This window comes from Chenopodium quinoa, unplaced genomic scaffold (genome assembly GCF_001683475.1).
Source record: "Chenopodium quinoa cultivar QQ74 unplaced genomic scaffold, ASM168347v1, whole genome shotgun sequence".
Classification (NCBI taxonomy): domain Eukaryota; kingdom Viridiplantae; phylum Streptophyta; class Magnoliopsida; order Caryophyllales; family Amaranthaceae; genus Chenopodium; species Chenopodium quinoa.
The window spans coordinates 1,681,698-1,701,584 of record NW_018744633.1 but is presented as its reverse complement, the minus strand read 5'-3'; the positions used below and the strand labels follow the sequence as shown (position 1 = coordinate 1,701,584).

The 19,887-nt window shown below is 34.4% G+C and overlaps 1 protein-coding gene across 4 annotated transcripts in view; it reads left to right on the top strand.

Annotated features, from left to right (window-relative positions):
- The window catches only part of LOC110700931 (DNA-directed RNA polymerase III subunit 1-like), a 44,044-nt gene that overhangs the window by 10,642 nt on the left and 13,515 nt on the right, over positions 1–19,887 (top strand). For all 4 annotated transcript variants that reach the window (XM_021878499.1, XM_021878497.1, XM_021878498.1 and 1 more), the window contains 12 exons: positions 3,653–3,875; positions 5,418–5,511; positions 7,392–7,626; positions 8,653–8,844; positions 10,997–11,095; positions 12,174–12,377; positions 12,465–12,653; positions 14,909–15,056; positions 15,220–15,371; positions 17,504–17,662; positions 17,742–17,855; positions 17,960–18,036. In XM_021878499.1, coding sequence (XP_021734191.1) covers positions 3,653–3,875; positions 5,418–5,511; positions 7,392–7,626; positions 8,653–8,844; positions 10,997–11,095; positions 12,174–12,377; positions 12,465–12,653; positions 14,909–15,056; positions 15,220–15,371; positions 17,504–17,662; positions 17,742–17,855; positions 17,960–18,036 — 1,886 coding nt within the window. The remainder of the gene's footprint in view (positions 1–3,652; positions 3,876–5,417; positions 5,512–7,391; positions 7,627–8,652; positions 8,845–10,996; positions 11,096–12,173; positions 12,378–12,464; positions 12,654–14,908; positions 15,057–15,219; positions 15,372–17,503; positions 17,663–17,741; positions 17,856–17,959; positions 18,037–19,887) is intronic.

Genomic DNA, 19,887 nt, shown 5'->3' with positions numbered 1-19,887 from the left:
AGTAATAATGTTACTAGAGTTAATTAAGGTTTGTTGTGGGCGCTATATCTATGTTATATGAACTTGTTCTTTATAATTGGATGATATAATATTTCTAAGTGGGTTTAATGAAGTATATGTTCTTTTTGTCTTTTGTAACTGACATAAAGTAGATACAAAGTATACAATACTATACTACTATTCAACCTTGTTAAATGTTAAAAAAAGTACTTTGTTTTTAATATTTGCAACACACACTTATTCACAGTATATAAGAAAAGTAGGTCTCACATTATTTAATAAATGTAAATGGGATCTGAGAGATTGTTTTGAGAATTATTAAGTGGGCCATGAGCTTTAAAAAAGGGTATTATGACAACTTTTCACCCAAAATACCTTCCAATTTTAGTGTGTTGGAAGTATTATGACATTTCCACTAGAGTAAAGTGTTGCAAGTATTAAAAAACAGAGGAAGTTTATAAATTGAATGACTGCACTAAAGCTTTTCATTATATCACAATTGAATAGAAATGTTCGTGGTTTGTCTAATAAGTTGTGAAGTATCACTATTGTTTATTTTCCCTGGTCTCAATGATAAATTTAAAGAAAATTCTTCTAGATGATAGATAAGGGTTTAAGCACCCAACAAAAAATGAATGTTTGAATATAAAGGCTTTGCCAAAAAAAAAAAAAAAAAAGCCTAAGAAGTTTTAGTTTTTTTTTGATGTAATAGGCATTGATAAAAAAAAAGTAAACAAATTTATAATAGCAATTAGCAAATGTTCTTGGAATTATATTCTACATAAAAACTTTGAATATTTAGCTTTGCAAAAGTATTACAATTTACATCTTAGTTGGAAAAAATACTTGCATGAGTTACATCTCTGACATAATTTATTTATTACTCCATTATACACATAGCTCTATTTAGCGGGTTCATTTCATCATATTTTATGCCAGTGTACAAAATTTGTCACATCCCATGACATGAGCCAAACTGATATTTGATTGATTGATTTCATCTTATTTTATGTAAAAAAAGCTTGATAACGCAAAAATCAAAAGTTTATACAACTGTTTTATAGTAGCTTTGCCCATAGATTCTGGGAAAATTTGTAATTATTATTTGTAATTATTAACTTTTGGCCATTTACTTTCATTAATCTTAACTATCGATTATTTTTAAATAATCCCAACTTTGGGGGTCATTTTCTTTCATCTGCCAAAACCAGTCAATGAAAGTCAATCACTTGTTATACCAGGTGTTATTGGACACGTGTCAACACTTAATTTGTCTAAAAAATAAAAAAAAAATAAAAATCAAAGTTTAAAAAAATAAAAATAATTAAACTAGTCTGCCACACCCACCGCCAACACCACCCTCACCCAGCCCCTCACCCGAAACCACCTTCTCCCTATCGTACCAGAAACCGATATCCTCCCTTAGCACCACCAAGAACCCAACCTCTGTCGCGCCGCTTGAAAGCTAGAACCCACCAAAAATCAAGGATGTGTTGGTTTCAGCACCCGAAAGTCCAAAACCACCTTGAAAACGAACGGGTGAGGTGGTTTCGAGGGATTGGATATAGGGATTTGGTGTTTTTGGCGAAGGGGAGTAGAGTTGCGGGGGTTTCGAGTGAAGGTAGGTGTGAAAATAGTAGCTTGCTGGGATTTTTCGGCGAAGGGGGGTGGGGCTGCGAGTGGTTCTAGGGGAAGGGGTTGAGGTTGCGGGTGGTTTAGAGGGAAGGAGATGGTGGTTTTCGGTGGGGTTGGGGAGGGAGATGGTGGTTTTCGGTGGCTTCTAGGGAGGAGGTGGTGGGGCTGCGTGGGATGAAGGTGGTTGGGTTTTGTTTTTTTTATTTTTTTTTACTAATGAAATTGCGACATGTGGCATTTAAGGAAAAAAATTTTAAAAAAAAAACTTTTAACGGTCATTTGACCTAATAAAAGAAAACACCCCCTAAAGTTGGGATTATTATAATCGATAGTTGGGATTAATGAAAGTAAATAGCCCAAAGTTGGGATTAATAATTACAAATTTTCCTAGATTATGTTTCTTAATGGAAAACAAGACATGTTTATGTTGAAGTAGAATGCCAAAATGTAATTTTCAAATCTGTAGGATGGAAGTTTAAATGGAAACCTAGTTGTCTAATCCATGTAATTATAAATAATGGATGAAATCCTGAAATAAGCGAATGACAGGCGGTGATGGAGTGGGTCGGTTTTTGGTGATGGTTCATCACTTGCATTGCTGTCCATCTGCCCTAGGAAACTAAAAGGTGTAGATGGGAGTTTTTTTTTTTTTTTGGACATCCACCTATTAGTAGCTTCATAGGACCTATCATATTAAGAAGATGTAGTAGAGATGCAGATTTTGAGATGGATGTGTGGGATCACCTTAAAGGATGGAATTTGAAATGAAGATGTTAGGTAAAAATTTGGAGTTGTGGAGATTGAGAATAGAAAATAAGGGGGAGCTGATTGTGTTGGTTTGGGCATGTTAGATGGAGATTGAAAGACGTGCTCGTAAGGAAATTAGAGGGTTAGATTAAGGAGATCTCAGAAGAGGCAAGGAAAGATAAAAGACAACACTTACATGGAAGAAGTTTAAAAGGACATGAAGAAGTTTTTTGGACCATGTAGCCGACCCATCTTTGGGATTAAGGCTTTAATTGTTGTTGTTTTGCTTTTCATTTCTGCATTTGATGAATTTGATTGATTCTGATTATGACTGAGAGCAGTAAATCATTTTCATTTGTTTTTCTCCACCTAGAAGATTGATACTTGCTGAAGCTATACAATGGGGGCTGCATTTTTTGTTACTATCACAACCATACCTTGTAACCCCTTGTGCTCTTTAGATAAAAATTTCATTAATACTTAGATTACAAAGAATAATCTGAAAAAATCAACAGTAGTATAATATACACATGCTGAATGTACCACGTATGATGGAAAAACCGCGTGAAATACCCCTCATAGGGTATCCCTAATGATGCAAGGTAGGTGCACTGTTTTTATCCCAGATAGCTTTAAACCACTTACCTTGTCTTGGTGGCTAAGATTTGAGGACAAGCATATAGAGATTTACGTACTAAGTATGGTTATAATAACATAAAAAGGAGAATTAAATTCCTTACCACAACCCCCTAGCTGGAAAATTATTTAGCATGTCTGCAATAACAGGGTTTGTGAAGCTCCCCAAACTAAATAAATGATTTAATCAATCAGAGAGGTCATGTCGAATGCATTTTTGTAAAATGTTGGTTAGACTAGTTTAGAAGTGTTGCGCACGAAATTAAGTGTTTGAAATAACCATTTTACAAAAACTTTGTCTGACTTTGGCCCAAAGGGAAGAGTCTCGGTGTCATAACACTGTGTGCGAGTGTTGAGTATGCTACATAGGTGCTTGATGTGAAAGGGAAGTTGGAGTTATTAATATTCTTTTTTCTTTTTTGGGTGCTGGCGGGGGTGGGTTGTGGCTAATTAACGAACGAGAATCCAAATAGCGTTTTCTTCTGGAAAAATAATATTTTGTAAGTAGAGAAGGTAGAATATTATATGGAACAATGATGTGTTTGAGCATTGATGGAGCTTACTAGTATTATGTGATGCAACTTTCATTTCTTTGGTATTTTTTAGTGACTTAACCGCCTTTGTTGTTTTGTAGCCAGTTGAGCTTTGGACGGGTAAACAATTATTTAATGTTCTATTACGTCCTAATGCACAATTGAAAGTCTTTGTAAATCTTATGGTGAAAGAGAAGATATATCGCAAAATTGAAGATAGAATGACTTTGTACTGTAAGGAGGAAACCATGTGTCCGAACGATGGTTTTGTTTACTTCCGCAACAGTGAACTAATGTCTGGGCAACTAGGAAAAACTACCTTAGGTCAGCTTTAAACTTTGCTATTGGATTATTTATTTATGTAGTTATCATCATATCTTACCTCCGTTTCACAGTTAACATGTTCTATTTTTCCACATCCATCTACTATCTTATGCTGTGTCCCACAATAATTTTACATTTCAGTGAATTCACCATACTCTATGTGCCTTATTCTTAAACCGCTTACTTGCTCACACACACCCTCTCTCCTTTGTCTTAGTTTCTGTAAATGGCAAATGTTAAGATCATTGTGAAACTAAGCTAGTACAATTTATATCATCTTAGGGAAATAGGATTCCCTTGTCCTACTTTTGGACTATGAGGACTAAGAATAAGAGTGTTTAGATGTAATACGTGTGAAGGAAAAATAAACTATCATATTAAGGTGATTGTTTATGATTGATAAAGATTATGTAGTGCTTTGACTAGATGCCCTTTCCTTTAGTTTGTATTAAATGATTATTAGCTCCCCTCACTTCCCCCCTCCCCCCTCCCTTTTTTTTCTAATTATTTAGATATTTAAAACGCAAAGCTATAATTATCTACCTCCCTTTTTTTTCTAGTTATTTAGATATTTAAAACGCAAAGCTATAATTATCTATCAAATAAGAACTTTAGGATTTTAATTAGTTAAACAAAATAGTTGAGAGCTACAGAGGGTAGTAGGAGAAATATATATATACACACTAGAAAAGAACAAAAAAGTCTTAAGGCTTCTCAATGAGGAACTTATGTCTTATGGTGGTAAATGGTATTTTTAATATTTGAGACCCAAAGCTGACTGAAAATCACTCCATGTAGCAATTGTACATCAGAGTGATTAAGAAATTTGGCTTTGATAATGGCATTTGATACTATTTTCTGTTTTCTTTTCAATAAAAGTTTAAAATGTAGAGTTTAAAAGAGTTCCAGCTGTGAATATTTAATAAATTTATTGCTTCAGTATGAAACCCTTATTCTTGCTTTCAATCATAACTTTTATTAATGAATTTTGAACAAAACCATCAATATATTCAGATCTAGAGTTTTTACATACAAAAAATCCCTAACCTTTCTCCATTCCTAACTAAATGCTTAAAAGTTTAAGGCATACTTAAAAAGGGGCCAATAGGTTATGAACCCTTTAATAAGGGTCACCCTTACCCAAGCTCAATTCACAACTAAATTGAGATAAAGGCCAATAAGTTCATGTAAGGCTTCATAAGGGAAAATAAGACAATAAGTTCAGATGAGCTCATATATGGGAAACTAAGTTCACAGAAGGCTTTTGGATGTGGAAAGAATAAATCCTTAAGAAGATGATGCCATATTCTATAACTTGTTTGCTATTCAATTTTTTTTAGAAGGGTAATACAAGCGTCTAAGAAGTTGAGTTTTGATGATTTATATTGCCACTTTGAAAATTGGATGGCTATTTTATTCTGAAGCCAGCTTATTGGCTTCAATATACATGGATGATCCTGATTTTTGGAGGAATAACAGAGTTGCTAGATATGACATTGCAACTACTTGACGACTCTAAAGATTGATTTTAAACTAATGCAGGAAATGGCAATAAAGTTGGGCTTTTCTCTGTCCTTGTTCGAGACTATAATGCGCATGCTGCTGCTGCTTGCATGAATCGATTAGCAAAACTGAGGTATAGCTCAACAATGTTGCTAGTGCATATTCTTTTGCTTTATTTCAGGTCAAGAAAATTCTGTTATGATTTTGGCAAAGTTGGTACGCTATTTCAAATGTGAGTTAAACTTGTAATGAGTTTATATATTCCTTCCTATTTAGCCATTATATTTATTCCATATACATTCAACTAGAATATTATTCCATTATTTGATGTGTCAAGTATCTATATTCATGTGTTACTTATACGTATATCATATAGACATACTATGGTAAAAGTAATATGGAGCTACAACTTTACAGAAAACAAGATAAGATTTAGTGACTAAAAATTATTCTAACTTAAATTACATTTTAGTATCTATCTCCACCTATAATTACATAGTAATATATGTAAGGAAAAAAAAAATATTAAGATTTACCACGCATATGAAAGCAAGTAACTTTTGGATACCATTAATGATTTATTATTATAAGATGCGTATGTAATTTTCTTATAAATAAAAAAAAATTGATCTTATCATATATTTATTCATTGAAAGATTAATTAATGCAACTATTAAATTTTATTAACATATTTCATTAGATAGTTATCAACAAATTTAGGTTAGTTTAAACATGTCGTAATCTATTGTAATCTATACCCATTAAGAATATTTTAAATAAAAAACTATACGGGAAATCAGAACCTAATAAGCTACCAATAAAATATTGACTTTATGTTACTTCACATGCTCAAACTTAGACTAAAAAACCAACATGAGTTATGCAATAGTTAAACTAATTTTATATTTTGATTTTTGACACTATTTGTAACATCTTGGTATTGTAATCTATATCCTTAAAGAAAATTTTTAAGTAAGAAATTATGCGGGAAATCAGAAACTAATAAGCTACCTTCAATACAATATTGACTTTATGTTACTCCACATGCTCAAACTTAGACTAAAAAACCAACATGAGTTCTGCAATAGTTACTGAACTTGTTTATGATGATGATAGAAAGTCCCTTAACTTGATGTGCCAAACTCTAATTTTTCTCAATTCCTAATATTTAGAACATTTAGGTGAACGTGCTCACTCTAGTTCGGATGTTTGAACTTGGTTATGTCAATAGGATGAACCCAAGTCTAGTATCTTTGGTTGTAATTTGGGTCTTCCAGCCTTGACTAGACTTGATTCATTGACATGATGTTTGATTTATAATCTTAATATATAACCTTGAAGTTCCTGGAGGGCTAGAGGAAATAATCATAAAAAGATCTATATTTGTAATCTTGTAATCCAAGTCTCTAATAAGAGATCAACTTTTAGGGTTGGGGGGGGGGGGTATTGTAATTTCTTTTAGAGGGTTAGCTTAACTGTTTATATCTTATTCATCAACTGTCTCTCTTTATTCTCCTGTTGTATTTCTGTTTACATGGTTCTCCTTCGGGATAAATGACTTTAATCACTTCACAAATATATTTCAATTTACCATACTTGATGTTCATATGATCTTAATGCTGTAGTGCGTGTGACACTCTATGTTTTCACATCAAAAAATATGTTGTATTGACAGAAGAACTAGCATTTGTCGGGTGAGAAGTCTCAAGCTAGACTTATGATGTTCAGCTAATGAATTTGTTTTGTCGCTTTTGTACTTCTTAATTGCCTACTTGCCTACTTGGTGGTCATGTAAGGTGGCTACTGTGCTAACTGTCCTACTGGATATGATGTCGTGTGCTCTAGCTTTTCCAGAATATCTTTTTTCTTGTTTCTTATAGTCTTCATGAGTTTCAATTCAGTGTGTTTTTTGTATGCTCGGAACCCTTCCTAGATGTTGGAGATGAGAATGTTTAAATTGTGGTTACCTTAATATATAATTTAATTTAATTTATTTTTATTTCATTTTTGCAGTGCTAGATGGATTGGTAATCACGGGTTTTCAATTGGCATTGATGATGTTCAACCAGGGAAAGAATTGGCTGAACAAAAACACTCTGATATAGTCAAGGGATATAAAACATGTGATGAGTTAATAAAATCCTTCAACGAGGGAGAGCTGGCTTGCATGCCCGGATGTGATGCATCCCAAACTCTAGAGGCAAAAATAACTCAAGTGTTGAATGAAATTCGTGAAATAGCTGGAAAGGTAACGACTTTTGTCCACTAAAATGTATCATTAATACTACCCCTTTGTAATAATAACAATACATGGCATTGCACAAAGTTGTAGGAAATTTATATGGTGGTGGGGAGTTTTATAATGTGAAGTTTAGTTAGTGGGGATGTTAACTGTTAAAAGGATAGAGAAACTAATATAAAAGTCGTGTAAGTGGGGTTTGTAGGAGAGAGAAATAAATTAATACTCCCTCCTTCTCTCCATGTTTATTATAAATGAAACGTTTTCCTTGTGCACATACGGCAATGCAAAACTTTGACTGATAATATCTTTAATTATTAATAAGTAAAATTATAACAAGTGAACATTAATAAACTACTCATTGAGACGATTCCAATAAGTACTCACTAGACTATATTTACTCTAATGTATAAATCACAAACATTGGTCTAAGTGAATTAGATGAATAGTGCAAAAAGTCAATACGTTTCACTTATTAAACACGGATGGAGTAGTAGTGAGTCCTTACTAAATAAGAAAGTGTTGCAATCATTATGTAGGGAATGTAAAAGGAAAGTGTCGCAATTATTACGAAACAGAGTGAATACTTCTAACTAATGAGTTAGCATATATCCTCTTCGAGTCCATTTAAGCTTCAGGGAGAGGCGAGCACAGGCAAAGGACTGAACTAGGATAAGGCATTATCTTCAGGTTTGGAAAGTTTAAGGGCAATGCCAATACAATCCTTCAAATAAAGATAAACATGGGAGATAGAGCACTCGATGGTCTACCTGCAAGGTCAGGGAACCAGAAGCATTGACTTTTGATCACTTGCAGAGTTAATGCACAACACGTAAATTTATATCCTTACTAAACAAACTACAGGAACCATGCCTACTCTTTCCTTCCCAATGTGGACGACTATAACCTTATAGGACTATTGCATTCATTTTGTATCTTATTAAAAAGGAGCTGATTAAATATTATATTTCATTTCCTTTGGTTGCCGATTATTAACTTTATTAAAATGATTAATCTGTATGGATACATTTCTAGGTTTGCATGAAAGAGCTACATTGGAGGAATAGCCCATTAATCATGTCACAATGTGGTTCAAAAGGTTCCCCAATCAATATCAGCCAAATGGTTGCATGTGTAGGTCAGCAAGCAGTTGGAGGGCGCAGAGCACCTGATGGCTTCATTGATCGCAGTCTACCACACTTTCCTAGAAATTCCAAGACTCCAGAAGTATGTTTCATCTTGTTCTTGATGAATTTATTTGATGTACTTTTAATAAATTTTATACTTTCTCTGTTTTTAATTATTGCACCACTTGCCTTTTAAGGAAGGTTAACGCTAAGATTACAGCGTAATCACAGAATGTACCTTGAGGTTATAGTGTAGAAGTTTGAAAAGGGGAGGGCATAGCTTAGAAAAGTGAATACCACAGGGTTACTATGTAGAAAAATCCATATATATATACCCAATATTCGTCTTCCATTCATTTCCTTTTTTTTTTTTAGATATTGTATTCAGACTTTCTCTGTGATATAATTTTGGAAATTTATATTCAGTCACCCGCGTTTTGGGATAAAATGAAAACATTTTTTTGTCATATAGACATCGCTTCTCTTTTTTTTTTTCCATCAATGATAGATTTTGAATGCTTGTAATTATGACACTTGATACTTGTTTATGAATAAATAGAGAAGATAGCGGGGGTGGGTTGATTAAAAGTGAATAAAAAAGTAGGTAAAGGTAAAATGAGACTTTTATTTAGGGACAAAATTTGATTGAAATGATATTTTATGTTGGGAAAGAGGGATTAATATCATATGTGCATAAATAGTTTCTAGTTTTATATTGCAGCCTCGATATCTCCCTTTTCACCCTTATTAACTACTGAAATTTGCACTATGATAGAATCAGGAAATTTACTTTTATATCGTCAATAAAGGAAAAATGAAACTTTTTAGGTAAAAATTGTTTGGGTGATTTGGGACTTATATTTCAGGATAGAAGAATTATATTATTTAAGTACGTCATTAGTCAAAAGAGGATCATTTTCTGTATCAATCTACTCAAGTTTTTGGGATAAGATGCCAACATATCAATATGCTTTAACCTTTCCTTCATATAAAGAGTTAATATGGGATGTTTTCAGCTATGATGATACGCAGGCTGAGGAGTTGGATAATCTGATTTATGGGCCATCTGCACTCTATGTTGCTAGGGTGGCTCATTGATATGAGTTGTGATTACGACAGAAGTAAATGAACGGGAGGATTTAATTGATCTGAACTTTGACAGTCCAGGGTTTAGATTGAGAACATTGAACTTTATGTTCTCCATTTTTTTAATCTAGCATCACCTTTTGCTTCTTTTGTGCACTAAGACCCTGTTCTGTTCACCTTATTTCCACTTATTTCAGGGTTAATAAGTTCAGACAAGGGTTAATAAGTTCAGATAAGGGTTAATAAGTTCAGGAAAAATTAGTTGTGATAAGGGTTAATTAGGGCTACCCAAGTTTAATTTATAACTAAAATAAGTTCTAATAAAGGCTAATAAGTTCAGATAAGATCAAATAAGTTAAGATAAGTTCAGATATGATAATGAAACAAAATTAGGGTCCTATGACCAACTAGGTATGCTGGTTGAGCTACTTATTATATCAAGCAAACAGTTTGGTATTGCCTGGATAATGCTTGGGATGTTGGTTAAGCGACTTATTTGTATGATAAGGAAATTATTAAAGGGCACCAAGGAAAGTAACATCACTTTTGTGGTTATTTGTTACATTGGGATTAGATTTTTGAGAAAATGGAATCCTGTTATAATCTGGTTTTAGCATCGCACGTCTCACATGTTACTGAGGAGTTCCTCATGTTCTTGATATGGGGAGTTAATGGATTTCAGAGATGCATTATAGAAATATGTGTTTAAGCTTCTCCTGCAATGCAGTATGTCTGTCTGTTATAGGCTGGTTAATGTGTTCACATTGAGACAGATTTTTTTCAATTGTGATATTTTTTATAAAAAAAGAAAATGCATGTCTTGGAAAGTTGCATATGAGGGATCTTGTTTGAAACCGGTCTAGTCCGATACATTAATAATTTCTCTGCTGACTGCCCGTTGCATATGCATGTATACTATGATTGTATTTGTATGTTTTACTCCTACGCCAATTTTAAGTGCTATTGAACGTACTGCACAAGTTCAAAAGAAACACGTGTTATAGTACTGGTATTTAGAACTGCAAGTATGTCATCAGTGGTAAAGGCCAGATAATGTGGAATAAAAAATATTAATGAAGTAGTCAAGACAGTTTGGATAATAGAGAATACGTAGTAGATTTGAGCATGCCTTTGCCAAGAAATAATTCATTGTCTGATTTCTGCAGGCTAAGGGTTTTGTGGCTAATTCTTTTTACAGCGGCTTGACAGCTACAGAGTTTTTTTTCCATACTATGGGAGGGAGAGAAGGCCTTGTGGATACAGCTGTATGTTTAAACTACTAAATGTGTTATTTGTTTTGATTACTGTATTATTTTTGAGCTTGCATGTCTAATTATTTCACCCTGTTTACAAAATCGAAAGTTTTCAAACTGTCAACCATGACATAGCTCTTGATCACGTTGCAAAAATTTTGTTGTCCAATTGTTTACAAAAGTTGAATGTCTAAACATGGGCATATTACTACTAGTTCCTTACTATGATAAAGGATTGTCCCCTCTCCTTTAATTTTTCCTCCCTTTGTTTCTTCTGATCTCAGAAGCAATTCAAGATATACAAAAATATTTGATGAGATAAATATCAGCATATAAACCATATCATGTCAATTAAACTTATGGTTATAGTATGATAATTTGCGAAGGATATACGAGCATATTTTTCCATGTATACACTTGTTAAATGGTAGCTTTTGTAAACGTAGTTTACTTTATATGATGGGAATTTGACTGGATCTAAATATTACTTGCTGGGATGAAATTGAGGCAGTACATTGTTTTTGAAGTTCTTTGACACCATGGCCAAAATCTAAATCACAGAGTATATGTTCAACAAGAGTACTCTGAAATTTTTTATTGAAATACTTTTCACATTTTGCTAGGTAAATGCAGAGTATATGTCTAAGGTTATTTAATATGAGGGATACCCAGTCAATTCCCTGATAAACAAATTTTGTTTACAAGTACTAGTGGAGGGGTATATGCGTTTTTTCTTGTACTAGTTGAGGGGTATATGTGTAATTTCCTCACCAAACAGTAAAAGCAAAAGGCAAATAGTAATTGGACAGCTCACCAAAAGTACTGAATAAATGACCCTGCCTTTTCAATATATTTACAAAAATGCCATCGGATTAACAAAAATTCATTTATCTGGCAGATTAATTTGTATTTTCCCATTTAATACCAATCATTAATTTTATGATCTAATATGTAAATGAGATTTAGATCTATGCTTCCCGCTTCCTTTACTGTAGTTTTGTTACTTTGTCTACTATGTATAGTTGTTTCAATTTTGGCAGCGTTAATTCATGTAATGAGTGGTTTATGTAATAAATGGCCTTTGCTGCAGGTGAAAACTGCCGACACTGGTTATATGTCACGTAGACTGATGAAATGCCTGGAGGACCTAGCAGTTCATTATGACATGACTGTAAGAAATTCTAATGGAACTATTGTTCAGTTTTTTTATGGTGATGATGGTATGGATCCGGCTCAAATGGAAGGGGCAGAAGGATTTCCGCTGGATTTTGAGCGGTTGCGTTTCAAAGTGGAGGTATAATTTTTTCATAGCTTTCCAGATTGTCAAGCCAGTGTTGCATCTAAGATATGAAACTTTGATCTAACAAGTTACTTTGTGCAGGCTACTTGCCCTGCAAGGGGAAATATGAATCTGTCTCATACAGTAATCTCTGATATCATAAATAAGAGGCTTTCAGATTATGATATGAGTACCGGTGGTGGTTGCTCCGGTGCCTTCAAGATGAAGTTATTAGATTTTTTCAATAAATTATCTGAAAGAAAATGCTATGTTTCTGAACAGCAACTGCAGGTAGTACTTAATTTAATCAGAGGTTTTTTTTTTTTTTTTTTTTTTTTTTTTTTTTTTTTTTTTTTTTAAATTTAAAAAAAGATCTCTTTATAAATGAGCAAATAGCAGCAGTATGTACCATAGGACAATAACAGAGGACAAGCTGTTCTTGAAACTTATGCACCAGCCCAATCACATCCGAATTCCCCAACCATGTAACTCTTAAATTTTCTGTTGCTTTAGACTAATAAGAATCATAGTGAATTATTCTATCACACAACAAATCAGTGATCATGTGGCTCCCTTGCAAAAATATGCATTCCGCTTTAAACCTTGAACACCACATTATTGCCATAAGAGCATTTTGCCTCCATATCTTCTTCCCATTTGCTCTTCCAAAGCCTTCAAAGCTGACATACAAGAGATCTAAAACTTTACTTGGAACTAGTTTTTCCCTTTGTACATGAAAGAGCATCCTCCAAATATTACCTGGCATCGCACTAAACAAAGTCATATGAGCACGTCTCACTGTAGGCATGACATAACACACATATCAGGTGATATAGCCATCAATGGTCTTCTTCTTTGGCGAGCATATCCATAGATCTTGAAGGGGTGGGGGACCTCGTTGGCGAAGGATGGTGAACCAAATAAGAATTGCAAGAAATCATCCTAACTACTGCACTATCCTCTACCTTTGACACTTGTGGTCTTAAAAATCATAGTGACTCACTGACTCATGTAGTTCTCTATCGCAAGGATGCCTTCGTAACTTAGATTTTTCCAAAAAATAGATGTCCACCTCTCTTAACATTTTGATAAGTTCTAATACAATGATCATCACTACTTTGAAGCCAACAAATGCGAGGAAGATAAAAATAACGAGTAACCCACACCCTACATTGTTCATTTCACCTGGAGTAAATTGCCAACCATTGAGGTTCCAAAGGAAGGTATCGCCGTTTTTTCCATCATAGCAACAATCTTTATAACCAATTTTCAAACAAATAATCTTCCTTCCTCTTTCGGTCGTTATACTAGTTCCTATTCCATTAAATGTTCTCTTTTCGTACTAGTGTTACCACCTTTTGGGCACCTCGAGAAACCTATCACTTGATCGTTGACTATGGTGCATGGACATGCAAGGCTGAGCCACATGAGTGGGCCATGCATTGAGTCAAAGAGATTTAGCTCTTGTTGGATCTAGACCGATCATTGAAGAATTTAAGCCTTATGTTGCCAAGCGTTCAAAGCCTAGAACTTTTCGCTAGAGCAAGGCACACACCCCAAAATGACAGTTATGACACCCAATTTCAAAGCTCGAGTTTATGTTTTTGCTATTTTATGGTTTAGAGATTGTTAAATTGTCAATGGCTTTAAGCTTTGTGAAGTTTCAAAAAGGGTGGATAAGGGAAGGTTGAAGACGGGTCGATCCGTTCAAGAGGATAGCGGAGAGAGAAATGAGATAATCGAATAATGGAATAATTTTTTTGGGCTTAAATTTCTGTCCCCGCACTCTGTTATCCTCTTTTCCCTTTAAATAATTTATTTGGACCCACAATCGATTAGTTTTTTTTCTTTGTAATAATTTAATAGGACCTACACCTTTATCTATTTTTTTTCTTTTTAATGTACATTATATTTCGTTTATTCATCATCAGATAGGTACTACATCATTATATAGTTAATATGTTATCAGATTTTTGAAGAGAAACCAGACTCATTACAACGGATTCACCCAAGTTAACATTCTGCATATCTGTTTTTGTACCACGTACCCAATTGAAACTCGTCCCTTGTAACCTTGATATCTATTGTCTTTTTATTCATAGCATTGCTAAACCAGAAATCTAGCAAAGTAGCATAACCCAATAATCTATGTTGTTATTTATGGCTGTCTCATGGTCAAGGTGAACTCACATAGAATGTTGGCTTACAGCTTTCAAGGAAAAAATAACCATGAAGTGTTTACTCTTCTGTTGGTAATCTTGCAGATTACGTACTTCATATAAAACTACACATGCAGGGTGTTGTTTCTAATTCCTGCTATTGACAGTAGCATCAAAGCTTGTCAGATTTGCATATATTTTATTTTTACTTGGGTGTAAATATGTTTGGTATAACTGTATGTCTCAAGTGCCATGTTGTTGGTACTAATATTAAAGTACGAAAAAGGAGCTGCGGTGTATATTGCTGTTTTGGCTTCACACATTTCTCTGTTCACACATTTCTAATATATATATTTTTAACTTTCTTATTGGTCAAACATTGTGCAGGTGTTCTTGGATGCTTGCATTTCTCGGCTTCGTTTAAAAAGGATTGAAGCTGGAACTGCTATCGGAGCAATTGGGGCTCAGAGTATTGGAGAGCCCGGGACGCAAATGACTTTGAAAACTTTTCATTTTGCTGGGGTTGCCAGCATGAGTATGTGTCCACTGTTGAAAGTTTCATTTTATCCTCTTCATTCACCCAATCCTCAATTTCAATCTTAACCTCTATCCCCCATATAAATTGAAAACGTAGCAAAAGAAGATGAAGAAGGCTACCTAATTTATTTTGTATGTGGCTTGATCCTTAACTTTTGTAGACGTTACCCTTGGAGTTCCTCGTATCAAAGAAATTATGAATGCAAGCAAAAAGATAAGCACACCAATTATCATGGCAAAACTTGAGAATGATACTTCAATGGAGATTGCGGAAACTGTAAAGGGTCAAATTGAAAAGACATTGTTGGGCCAGGTATGTAAATATCTACGGTGTACTATTTTATTCTTTTTAAGAAATGATGTTTAGAAATTACTCCCTTTTGCTTTCTTTTGTTTTTATTAAAAAATGAGGAAAGAACCAATGAAAACATTGAAGACAGGCAATGTTCCCATATCATATTAAAAAAGAATCGAAAAAAAGAAAATAGGAGTCCAATTTGGGATAGTGGAAAGCAATAATTATTGTGCAATTAATACAATTTGAAATAGTAGAAAACATAAATAACTTTGCATTTATTACATAAATAATCAGAATTTGAAAATAATTTAAAGTTAAATTTGTCCCAAAATTATACTATTAGTAGGAAAATCCTTAGAAAGAAGTTTTTGAAATATACAAAAAGAACAAAAAAAAAAGAAGGGGGGGGGGGGGGTTCATTTGAAATGCATGTATTGTAAAAGAATAAAAATAAATAAGTATCTATCTTGTAAATTATTTTGTTATTCATGTCACCTTCTAAATGCTTTTTCTCGTGCTACCACTACCTTGTTGTGCTTAATAAGGATAAAGCTTCCTAGAGGCAATAGAGCGGCTCTAGAGCTTCTGTGTAGGTTTGAGCTGCATTTACTATATCATAAATTTGGGTGTAAAAACAATCCCTATACACCTTGTTTTTAAAAAAAGAAAAAAAAAAAAAACGCTTAGCACAATATTATTATTCAAGTCAAGTTCCACTTAAGTTGTTAAGCTTTGGGGAAATGAGTTTATACAAATATACTCCACATTTTTACCCGTATCCCACCTAGCCACAAGGTGAGCAACGGTATTACAGGCTCTAGGAATCTAAGATAAGTCAAAGAAATTAAAAGAAGTGCTAGCTTGTTTAATATCATCAATAATCAGTTGAGTATGGTTATAACTCTGCTTCACACTTGTCACGTCCTTCTTAACATTAGACGCATCACTCTCCACTGAAATCATCTCATAGCCAAACCTTCTTGCAAGTTGAATTCCAAACCTTACTGCCATTGCTTCAGCATTCTCAATGGTAGTTGGATGAGCTCTTCTTATAGCAGCAAGAATAATCTTGCCTTCCCAGTCTCAGATCACCACACCCAAACCCACCTTAACTCCTTCCACGCAATGGGTATCAGCATTGATCTTGTAAATACCAAAAGCAGGACACTTCCAGGATAGATTATTGTTTGTAGCAACATTGTTTGTGCTTCCAACCCCCACTTTAGCTAAATAGCTCCTATACTCATCAAACATTCTGATCATACCAGTAGCAATCTGGAAGGCATTCACATCAACATGCTCATATACTCTCTTATTGCGGCAAGACCAAGCAGCCGACATTAAAATAGCAGCAGTTCGCAATTCATTGCGTTCTAACTTAGATGTCAGCCACACCCATCTATCACAGAAATTAGATGAGGGAGCTTCATGTATTGTAGACACAAACTCACAGTGTTCCCAGATTGGTTTTGCATACAAACATTTAAACAACGAGTGAATCACTGTCTCACTTCTCGCATAGCATATAGGGCAGCACTCATCTTGCACAATGTGCCGGAATTTAAGCCTCTCCTTTACAGCCATGAAGCCTTTGCACGCTCTCCATAGAAAATGTCAGATTTTTGGAGGGCCTTCGATTCTCCATATACTCTTCCTGACTACCTCAACTTCCACAACTCCCACATTGTTATGAAACCCCTCTTTCACAAGCCAATACCCAAACTTCACCGAGTATGTGCCATCCTTTGTAAAATTCCAGAAAAGCGAATCTTCTGGTCTTCTATTAGACAATGGCGTAGCTAGGATAAGGTTGCTATCATCACTTGTGAAAGAGCTATGGATCAGCTCTGTATTTTATTCACCACATTCTGCATTTAACAGATCACAGACCTGTAAGTTCATGTTACAATCCCTATACACCTTGTGTGCTTTAGTTTGCTTCTTAATCCTCTCTTCCAACTCTGCTAAAATTCCTCGCCGTAGCCCAAAAGAGCTCTCGACTCCTACATCCTTGGTGGGTGTGCTATTTATACCGTTGTAACAAAGTCCATCCAATGTCTCCTTTTGTGGGTCCAGTTTCTGTGTCGGTTTACTTTTTTTTTTTTTTGGTTTTACCTTATAACTTTTCATCTTCTTTTGTTTTGTAGGTTGCGAAGAGCATAAAGCTTGTTATGACTTCAATTAGAGCCTCTGTCGTTGTTAAACTTGACATGAAAAAAATTAATGCTTTACGACTGTGTATAAATGCCTATACTGTCAAGGATAATATCGAAAGATCTTTGGCGAAGCGGAAGAATGACAAACTGGTAAAAAGAAATTCTTCTGAATTTTTTTCGTTCAGTTTTAAATAGTTTTGATATGCATTTAATGCATTATTATCTGCAGAATGTTAAAGTTTTGGATGATGTGAAGCTGGCTGTCATGCCAGATTGTGATAGGCATACTGCTCATTTTGTACTACACCGTCTTAAAAATAAGCTCTCCACTATTGTTGTCAAGGTAGGTTAGAGAATTTTCTGTTGCTGTTTTAGGTACTGTTGCTGTTTTGATGTTATGTCAAAAAGATTAGATTCTTTAGTTTAACCAGTAACATATATTTTCAGGGTATTGATACCGTTGAACGAGCAATTATTGCTGATGTGGAAGGACAGAAGGGGAAGCTCAACTTGATTGTTGAAGGGTTAGTTCCTTTTTTGCGTACTGCATAGTGGCTTTGATGCTTTTCTATTGATGCCCATGCTTCTCTGACCCCACCTCACCCCCACCCCACCCCCACCCCCCTGGAAGAATACATAGCATGAAGTAAGAAAATGAAAATAGGAAGGAAATGTAAAGATCAAAGGCGTTAATTTAGTTGTGTATCAACTTCGTTTGAGTGCTTACTACACACTTCACAAAAGAAGAATATTGCTTTAATAGACTATATATAGTTCACTTTGAAAAAAATGCTCACCTCAATGCAAGCCGTTGACCTCTTTGCCCATCAAAAAACAGACAAGTCATGATTCTGAGGCAGATTCTCAGGGTTTGCAATTATGTCGTGTGTATTTTATTACTCATTCCATCCCTAAATGATGTGTCCGTTTCTAATATTTTGCAAAAATCAGGGAAAGTGAAGTATGTATATAATCATGTAAGTACATTAAGAATAGTAACAAAGAGTAATATATTTTGATTTTTTTGTGAATACAATAATGTAATCGTTGGTTTGTGCAAGTAGTGCATGTGGGCACCAAATTTAAAGGGCATTTAGGGTATTTAAGTAGATTAAAAGGTATTAAGTGAGGGTATGTAGGTAATTATACAAAAACTAAAAATAGAAACAGGCACATCATTTTGAGACACCCGTTTAGGAAAACAAGCACATCATTTAGGGACGGAGGGGAGAGGGGTTGTTTTTGTTAGGGGTGGGGAGGGGGTTGTTTTCGGTAGTGGGGGGAGGTAGGGAGATTTAATTGTGGTGGGGAAGGGGATTGGGGTGGTTTTCTTTGGTGGGGGAGCGGGAGTGGTTTTCGGGGGTGGGGGAGGGGTAGGGCCGGAGGGGAAGGGAATGGTTTTTGGTGGTTGGGTAGGTGAGTTAGGTGGTTTTCAGGGGTGGGGTGGGTTGGGTAGGGGTGGTGGTGTAGGTGGGAGGGGTTTTTTTAAAAAAATAAAAATTAGACAATTAGGCGTTGACATGTGGCAGGGAACCACTAGGCCCAAAGAAGGTGAATACCCCTCAAAGTTCGGATATTACAAAATAACCGAAAGCTGGAATTAATAAAAAGCGAATTGGCAAAAATTGGGATTATGAAATCCAATGCTTCCAATATGCTATAGAATTGATTTATAATTTTGCACAAAAGGAGTGTTTCACCTGATGTGCACCTTTTCCATGCATTCCGTGCAACTTTTATTACCTAGTTTTTTTTTTCAGATTTCAGTCTAAACTCTAAACCTCAAAAAAATATTTTATGTGCTTATTCCGTCTGTTTTGGAATAGTAATTTTTGAATTATAAAAGTGTTACCATAAACTAGAATTCACAGCAATTGACATAGAATATACATGCCATAAATACTTAACTATTAGCTGAAAGGACAACAAATAACTCAAAATTGTCACCATAAACTAGAATTAACAGCAACTGACACAGAACATACATACCATAAATTTTTAATCAAAGGCCGTAAAAGTATAAATTTATTCATAGAATCATAAGTTTTAGATGTAAAATCATAAGTTTCAAATAAAACTCTACCCCCTTTTATACATATAACTATAAATTTTCAATCAAAACTATAACTTTTAATCATGAAAGCATATAAACAAGTGACAAATCAAAACTTGCAAATTTTGACTAATAACCTGAAAAATAAAAACCATAACTAATAACCTAAGAAACATTACTAATAACTGGAATATCAAAACTATTATTCTAAACCATACTAACTATTAACCCAAAACCCTTAGGGTATGTTCGCTTGTTCGGGACCATTGTAGTTTTTGATGGTTTCCGTTTTTCTTTTAAGAAGAGAAAAGATAACATTACA